Below are 8,909 nucleotides of genomic sequence, written 5' to 3'. Positions count from 1 at the left end.
AGCCTCAGAAGTGTGTGTGTGTGGGGGGGGGGGAAAATCTGCAGTCAAACCACAATCTTCCATATTACTGTGCAAAGGCCTAACAATTTGGTTTCCTGCTCTTATTATTCTTGGTATCACTCATCATGGCCCACGTTCAGTTTAGGAGAATAGGGTTCAGTTGAGCTCTGATTTTGTGGAACAAAACAAAAGTATAAGAAACCATCTAATATCATAAAATGCTTGATAGAAAACATGTGAATGGTCCAGGGTTGTTGTTTGAGTGTTGTTGTTTTTTTAGTAGAAGGGGGTTAAGTAATGGCAGTACCCCAGGTTTTTCCTGGAAAAGACAAGTACTGGGGATTAAAGAGGAGGAATTGGGCCTGAGAGAGAGCAAATAATAAAATATACTTGTTCCTCTTACTTCTTCTTTGATGATTGATTTTTTGAGTCAGAAAAGTGCCAGCTTCCCACATTTAAATTTATTTCCTCCTTTACTCTGGTGAACTTCAAGAATGTTTTCCTTGCACACGGAAGTCCTTGTTAACATCTTTCCCAATAGAGCAGGAGAGGCTAAAAGTTCCACTCTAATTTTATATTTGCATCCTACATACAAACAACCCCCTTATGAAATAAAAAGATCCTGTCAGTTATATTGCAGCGAAGAGGGCCCCATTGTACACAGGTACTTAAAGGGGCACTAGCCAAATTTTAAGGCATGAGCATTTGACCTGCCTTGACGTTTATGTGATCTCATTTAGAGTAAAGAGATGTTTCTTCTTTTTAAGAACTTTGCTTTCAAATTTTAAGCCATCATTGGTTTAGAACTTACAAAAGCACAATACTTTGTTCTCTTTAGAATTATGCTGATATCGTTGATACACCTTGCATCATCAAAATGTATTTTGACAGGCTATAGAGCAGAGGTGGGCAAACTATGGCCCTTGTGACTGTCCTGCCCGACCCTTGAGCTCCTGGCCAGGGAGGCTACTCCCTGGCCCCTCCTCCGCTGTCCCCCCTCCCCTGCAGCCTCAGCTCACTGTGCTGCAGATTGATAGGGCTGCAAGCTCCTGTCTAGCAGAGCAGCAGCATGTCTAGCTCCAACTGGTGCTGCTGCCAGACATGCTGGTCTGAGCCGCATGGTATGGGGGGGGTTGGATAAGGGGCAGGGGTCCCAGGGGGCAGTCAGGGAGCAGGGAGTGGTTGGATGGGGCAGAGGTTCTGCGGGGGAAGGGAGGTCAAGGAATGGGGGGGTTGGATAGGCGTGGGGTCCCGGGGGCCCTGTCGGGGGGGGGGGTGAAGTCGGGGCGGGGAACAAGGGGGATTGGATGGGGTGGGGTCCCGGGGGGCTTGTCAGCAGGCAGGGGTGGGGATGGGGGGGACTGTTAAGGGCAGGGAGTCCTGGGAGGGGCAGTTAGGGGACAAGGAGCAGGGAGGGTTGGATGGGTCGGGAGTTCTGAGGGGAGCAGTTGGGGTGGGGGCCAAGCTGTTTGGGGAGACACAGTCTTCCCTACCTGGCCCTCCATATAGTTTTGCAACCCCAATGTAGCCCTCGACCCAAAAAGTTTGCCCACCCCTGGGTTAGAGTGACTACAGGAAAGGAATTAAAAATCTTACTTCATCTCCATGCTAAATGAAGGGGGGAGAAAAATATTTTAGTCAAATAGAAAAGGACAGAATCAGGAATGGGGAAACTGCTTGACAATGGATCTTTTTAAAAAACAAACAAAAAAAAAAGTTTAGTTCACATAAAGGCATAAGTAATGGGCTTTGGCCCTGAACTCATTCCAAGTAATACTTTGCTTTGTTGCATATCTTTATGAACTGCTACAAAAATCACACAAAACTTATATTCTGTAATATCAAAAACTGGGTTGCATGTGTGTATATCTATATTGTAAATTTGTTTTGACATTGAAAACTCTATACAAGGACAGTTATATACCAGAAGTTCAGCACATCATGACTCTTTTTTTTTTTTTTTTTTTTTTTTTTTTTTTTTAAGAAAAGAATTCCTGAGATGTAAAACAGTGTTTCCAATGATTGCAGTCATCCAAAATTGTACGGTAGTATTTGAAAGTTAATTGGGTACTCCGCCCAGTGTGCTGGACAAACTCCAGTTGTATGTTTACATTCTGTTTACTGTCCATTCCTGTTGTGGGGCCAACTAGATCTGGAATTTTTCTTTGCTTCTTGTCCTGAATGAGTTGGAGATGACTTTTTAAGACTGGGATGGTGCAGTTTTACTTTGGCACTTGAATAAACTGCTGTTGCATTCAATTCTGGAGGTGGCTGCATTTCAGTTGTTGGTGAAGTGATCACTGAATATCTAAGATCAATCTGGATTCAGTCACCACTGAACTAGGGAAAACTTAATAACTCTATGCAAGTAAATAGAATTACTCTAGATTTACACCAATGTAACTGGAATTGTAATCTGTTCCATATCAGTATGTAAAATGTCAATTAAGTCAGGATCAGTGAATGAAATATGATACATATTGGGGTAGTATAAATTCTAAAAGACTCACTTTTTGGAAAGCCAATCTAAAGCTATATTGTGTGTAAGCAGAGCAACATGGAACTGAAATTCTGCGAACTGCATTGTATTTTTATGTATTGATGGCAGTAAAGCAAACACTCAATGTCCAAATACCTAAGGCCCTGAATTTGCAAACATTCATGCATATATTTAATTTTTACTCACCTATGTACTTCTATTGCCTTTGTCAGTAAAATTACTCAGGTGCACACCTTCAGGGTTCTAAACTAGCATAGTCTGAAGAATGTGAAGATTGTGAAATGCTCCTGTAACTATAACTTGCACTGATAGCCCTAAGAAGTCATAAAAGATTTGTCACTATTTTTATTTATAGGTGGTTGTAAATTATTTTTGTTTTATAGTGTTAAATATGATAAAAGTAAATAAGCACCCATTTTAGCAATCTGATACAGAATAGAACTACATTTATAGAAAGGAGAAAAGGGCTGTCAAGACTGCAGCTTAACCAACATTTTTGAACCTATAACTTAAGTGTTTTAACCAGCATCAAATTAACTATAAATTTATCTTGTATTCTAAAAGTGTAATCCCCTTTCCTGTTGTTCTGCTTTCTGAGTTCTGCTCTGTATTGTCTAGCTTCTCTTGGGAAATAACTTTCAGAGGACACTTACTTAACATTTAAAACATTTCCTTGCCAATATTGCGAATAAAACCATGGATTATTAAAACTAAAACGCTTAAATCTAATTTAGTTTTGACCAGAGTGTACATTTTAAAATTTTTCTCAGCTTGGATATTGTAAACCTTTTTTGTTGATAGTTTCTAATTAGTTTCATTTTCTGGAACTCATGCATTAGCATAATGTTCTGTTGTTTTGATGGAAATACTTCAGGAGTCTTTATTCAACTGGAGTTTTAAAAAAAAATCAGACACTCTTTCTTGCCTGTAGATTTTTCAAAGCTTATTCTTTATCATATCTAAAGTTAGAATAGCATTTGATCTGACACTATTTAAAATAGCAGCTTCTATTGAAATCTGGCACAATAGTGAAACAATAACAGGTTTTTCAAAGAACTGTTTAAAAGATGTACTATTAAGTGAACATTTATAATTATAATAGCTAAACTCTTATGCCAATCTGTGCTTCAGTTTTCAATACTTCCCAACTGTGTCATAGGCCAGAAAAACCATGTTTATTCTCCTTTGGATAAATGAATCATTACATTTAAATCCCCACCTCTTTTTAAAAAATAAACAAACTAAAAATTAAAAGTAGGGTAGAGTGTATTTCTTATGTAGCGGATACATTGTACTAATTTCTGAGTAGCTCTGCAGGTATTAAAGAATAAAAACTGACATTTTATTTTCTCTCAAGACTTTCTCAGAAGTGTCTAAGAAATGGGACTCAGTTCTCCCCCCCCACCCCCCATCAAAATACTTCTGCTATGACCCTGGTAAAAATTGTGGCTGCTTTGTAATTGCTTCAGATCTGCTTAGCAAAAACTTTGATGTGGACGTCAACTTTTCTCTGTGCTTTATTTGTACGTTAACTGGGGCATATTGATGAGGAGGGAAAGGAATGGGTAAAATAGTTAGATTCTACATTAAAAGTAACATTATGGAGTAGTGGCAATTGGGTGATAGACTTTACTGAAGGGAGAAAGAATACTGAAGACCTTCCCAACCCTTGTGTCTAGAAGTGTTTTAAGGGGATTTTCAGAGTAACTAAAACTTCAGTATTTGTTTTAGCTTAAAGATAACCGTGAAAGCATCTGAGGAATCTACAAATGCCAAAGCTGTGAAATCCTTTTATAAACTGCTTTTTAAAAAAACTTATGTTGATACCGCCAGGTTTGGTAGTCCTCTGCCCCCAAAGAAATTTGGTAATCCAGGGGAGCGTCTACGCAAAAAGAAGTGGGACCTGAATGAGCTGCCCAAATTTGAGAAGAACTTTTATGTGGAACATCCAGAAGTGGCCAGGCTTACTCCTGTAAGTTTCCTTCTCCTGTCCTTTCCATTTTCAGTGCACCAGAGAACCTTTAAAAGTGGGAAAGCTGGGGGTATGCAGACTGTATTCTACTTACATTCTCCCTTTCCCTATATTGTTTTGTATATACACTTTGCAGAAAGGTATTTCGAGTGCTTGCTCATGTTCATTCCAATGTAGGTGTGTGCTCGCCCTGAGCACCGCCACTGGAAAGCTTTTCCTTTGGTGGTATCTGTTGGGTTGGCGCTGGTGCCCCCTGGAGTTGTGCACTCATAGCGCCAGTATAAAGGTTGTGCTGACCCGCAACCCCCATAGTTCCTTTTTACTGCCTGTTGCGGTTGCTGGAACTTCAGTTCGTTCTTGCTTTTTCCACAAGTACTCCTCTCAGTGGACTTTGATTGTACATAGTTATCTTTATTTGTAGTAATTACGTTTCAGTTGTTAAATTAGTTAGATTAGCAAACCCTGCTCAGCGGAGCTAGTCCTTCCTAGCACTGGGGAACATCTTGTGCTTCGTGCCACAAGCTGAAACCTGTCAGTGATCCTCATTCCAGCTACCTTAAGTGCCTGGGGGACGCTTACATGTGGGAGCACTTCAAAATCTGCAGAGACTTCAAGCCCCACACCAAAACAGAAACGGACACCAGGCTTAAGTTCCTCCTTCAGAGCATAGTCACTCCAACTTGGCGCCGAGTACTTCAGCCTCCATAAGATGTGCCCTGGCTTCTGTTAAGAAGATTCAGCGCCGTTCCACATTTCTGGCGCTGAAAAAGGACACTTCTGCTTCTTGGGACTCCCAGCACCATCCATCGTCCTAGTGCCAAAGAAGATCACACTGGCAAGGAACTTTCGGCATCGTTCTCCATTGCCAGTGCTGAGAGAGAAACAGAAGTCGACGGACAGGGTGCGATCCCTAACTCCGAAGTCCGTGAGGCAAAGAGAGACTAACAGAGTGCAACCCTTGCTGGGCCACTCTGAGACCCCTGCAACTCACCTGGTGCCGTTGACTTTGGCCCCAGAATGGACACCTTTGAGGCTGGCACCGATGGACTCTCCATCATACGAGAGCCTTCGGAGCTCTGCTGCCCTGGCAATACCGTCTGTGTCAGAGGCTTTTGAGGCCACGAGACATTTACTGTCTCTCTTGGTACCACCATCCCCTGCCATATGGGAGATGTCAGTGGCAGCAAGAGCTCCCCTAGCACCAAGGCCCCAGGTGCCATCATAAGGGAAACCGGTCATCATGGGGCAGCCCCAGTCTCCCCTGGCACTCTTTGCCGGCACCACCCCATTCTGGTTGCCTAGAAGGGAATCCTTGGAGACGGCCTGAGAGGTGGAGTCATACGTCTCCTGCAGAAGCCGGCATCAACACTCTAGCCAACATCACCCGATGGCAGACCTGGGCCAGGGCATCCCACCTGTGGTTTCGCCTCGAGCACCGTGGCAAGTGCTACTGTGGTGGCCATTCTGGAACCCCTGGGCTTTTCCTCCAGTCCAGGGATCATAGTCCATAAGGTGTTACTCTATTGTATCGTAGCCTAGAGCACCCGCAGTGCACTCCTCGGAGCAGGACCCAGGTTTCGGTACTGAGCCTGGGGCTGAATATCAAGACCTGGTACCGTGAGACCTATTCTGTGCTGAGAGCAAGGAGCAGTGCTCCCTGCATGTGCAGGTTTTCTCTTCCTCCTCTCCAGATGAGATGGTGACAGGAATGGACATTGTGTCCTCCCAGGTTAATTACAGGGCTCATAAGTAGCTCCTCAGAAGAGTAGCACAAAACCTCAGTTAGAGGAGATAAAGGAGTCCTGCCATGCTCGGGTGGATATTCTAGCTGCACTGGGCCCCTCAAGAGAGACTTTGCCCTTCAGTGAGGCTATTATGGACCCCATCAAGGCCTTATGGCAGACCACAGCATCCTGTCAGCCGATGGCAAAAAGGATGGAGGAAAAAGTACTTTTTTCCAGCTAAAGGGTTTGAACTCCTGTACACTCCTCCACCAGTGGGCTTATTGGTATAGTATCAGCAGCCAATGAGCAGGAGTGACAGGGTCAGGAAGGTCCAAGGCCAAGGATGCCAAAAAACTAGACCTTTTTGACAGAAAGGTCTATTCAGCTGGCAGCCTCCAGCTCAGGATCGCAAATCAGCAAGCACGCCTGAGCAACTATGATTTTAATTCCTGGGACTGTGGCAAAATGTAAAGAACTATTACCACAGGAGTCCAGATGCAAATTTGCAACCCTAGAGGGAAAATCCATGTCAAGGGTGTCCCTACAGGCAGTCTTGGATGCGGCGGACTCCAGCCCGATCCATGGTCTCAGTGATAGGAGCTTTTCCACACTGCCGGCTTCAATCCTCTGGCCTACCCCACAAGATGCAGCAGACATTGCAGGACCTCTCTTTCCGGGGTACATCACTCTTTTTGGAGCAGGCAGACTCCAAACTGCATAGCCTGAAGGACTTGAGAGCCACACTCAAGTCTCGAGGGCTGCATACACTAGCTCCCTCTAGGAAATACTTCAAGCCCCAACCAGCTACTGGTTTCTAACAGGTAACTGCCCGGCAAGACTATAAGAGGGAGGAGCAGGGGCTATAAGAGAAGATCTCTGCCCCAGTCTAAGGCTGTACTGCCTCCCCACCCATTCATGACACTTGGCAGGGTCTAAGCAGGCCTTTTAATAGGACACTTGGGGATGATGTACCAGAAAAATGTGTGGATCCATTTTCCTCATTTTTTGTGAACCGATTATCCCAGTTCTATCAGGTGTGGGCCTGTATTACTTTGGATCTCAGGGTGCTATGCAAAATAGCACTGGGACACACTCTTCCATTCAGTTGTTCCCCTCCTTCCAATTACCTCTCCCTTTCCCTCTTCAGGAAACCTTCTCACCAACAACTTCTAACCCAAGAGGTGCAGTTGCTCCTAAGGGTGAGAGCAGTGGAGGAGGTTCCACAGGAGTTAAGGGGCCGGGGGCTCTACTCCCATTATTCTCTAATCCCTACAGCCAGTGGCAGTCTCAGACCGATTCTGGACCTGTGAAACCACAATTGATGTATGAAAAAGTTCAAGTTCCGCATGATTTCCTTGGTCTCCATCATCCTCTCCCTGGATCCAGGGCACTGGTACGCCACCCTCGATTTGAAGGATGCTTTTTCATATTTCAGTCTTTCAGGGACATAGAAGGTTCCTCAGATTTATTGTGAAGGACGTGCTCCCGTTCAGCCTATCAGTGTCCCCTCAGATGTTCATGAAGATGAGACAAGGGGTTCAGGTCTACCCTTACCTCAGTGACTGGCTGATCAGAGATCAGAACAAGGCCCAGGTGGAATCCGATATAATGTTAATACAGTCAACTTTCTAGGAATTAGGGCTGCTAATGTGCAGAAGTCTACTCTCTCCCTGGTTCAAAGAAAAGAATTTATTGGGGCGATCCTCAACTTGATCCCAGCCAAAGCCTTCCTCCCAGAAGCTTGATTCCCATCAATAGGGATGCTTATAGAGAGCCTCAGAAATCACCCCATCACCACAGCACGTCTTCAAGGGTGGCTGGCATCTATATACTTTGTGGGCCAACACCACGGTTATCACACTTCCCTCATCAGTGATCACCTCCCTTTGGTGGTTGGACTCACTGGCAATGTTTGCAAGAGTCCCATTTTCAGGACCTCAACCGTCAGAGTGTCTCATCACAGATGCTTCTCGGATGGGGTTGGGAGCTCACTTGGGGTCCCTCAGAACCTCTGGTCTCCAAAAGAGCTCACTACACATCATCAGGGAACTTTCGTCTGGACTGCCAAGCATTCCAACCCCAAATGGTGGGTAAGTGCATGTCAGTTTTCACAAACAACACAACAGTGATGTTCTATATCAGCAGGCAGGGTGGAGCACACTCCCCTCACTTGTGCCAAGAAGCACTTTGCTTGTGGGAATTCTGCATAGCCCACTCAATCCACCTCAAACCTCCTATCTCTTGGGGGTCGCAGAACGAGTTAGCAGACTACCATAGCTGATCCTTCTCCAAAAATCACAAGGGGTCCATCCGTCCAGATGTTGTGAAAGGCATTTTACAGAAATGGGGGACTCCCCAGATCGATCTATTCATGATAAAGCACAACAGGAAGTGTATCCAGTTCTGCTCCTTCCTGGTTCACAGTCCGCAGTTGCTCACAGATGCCTCTCTCCTCCCTTGGATGGGCCATCTTTTCTACACATTCCCTTCCATTCGTCTCATACACAAGGCCTTGCTAAGAGTCGGAAGGGACAAAGCGCGTCTCATCCTGATAGCCCCGGCCTGGCCATGTCTGCACTGGTTCACCACACTCCTAGACCTCTTAGTGGAAACGCCAATCTGTCTGCCACCGTTTCCAGACCTGATCTCCCAGGATCATGGCGATCTAGGTCATTCAAACCTCGAGTCCCTTCGTCTCATGGCCTGGAAGTTC

At 44.8% G+C, this 8,909-nt stretch overlaps 1 protein-coding gene across 3 annotated transcripts in view; it reads left to right on the top strand.

Annotated features, from left to right (window-relative positions):
- Positions 1-8,909, top strand: part of DDX17 (DEAD-box helicase 17) — a 31,150-nt gene that overhangs the window by 1,414 nt on the left and 20,827 nt on the right. For all 3 annotated transcript variants that reach the window (XM_043501587.1, XM_038403036.2, XM_043501590.1), the window contains exon 2: positions 4,334-4,472. In XM_043501587.1, the coding sequence (XP_043357522.1) occupies positions 4,334-4,472 (139 nt within the window). The remainder of the gene's footprint in view (positions 1-4,333; positions 4,473-8,909) is intronic.

Source organism: Dermochelys coriacea, chromosome 1 (assembly GCF_009764565.3).
Source record: "Dermochelys coriacea isolate rDerCor1 chromosome 1, rDerCor1.pri.v4, whole genome shotgun sequence".
Taxonomy (NCBI): domain Eukaryota; kingdom Metazoa; phylum Chordata; order Testudines; family Dermochelyidae; genus Dermochelys; species Dermochelys coriacea.
The sequence above is the reverse complement of the archived record's forward strand: the minus strand, read 5'-3'. Positions and strand labels throughout refer to the sequence as shown.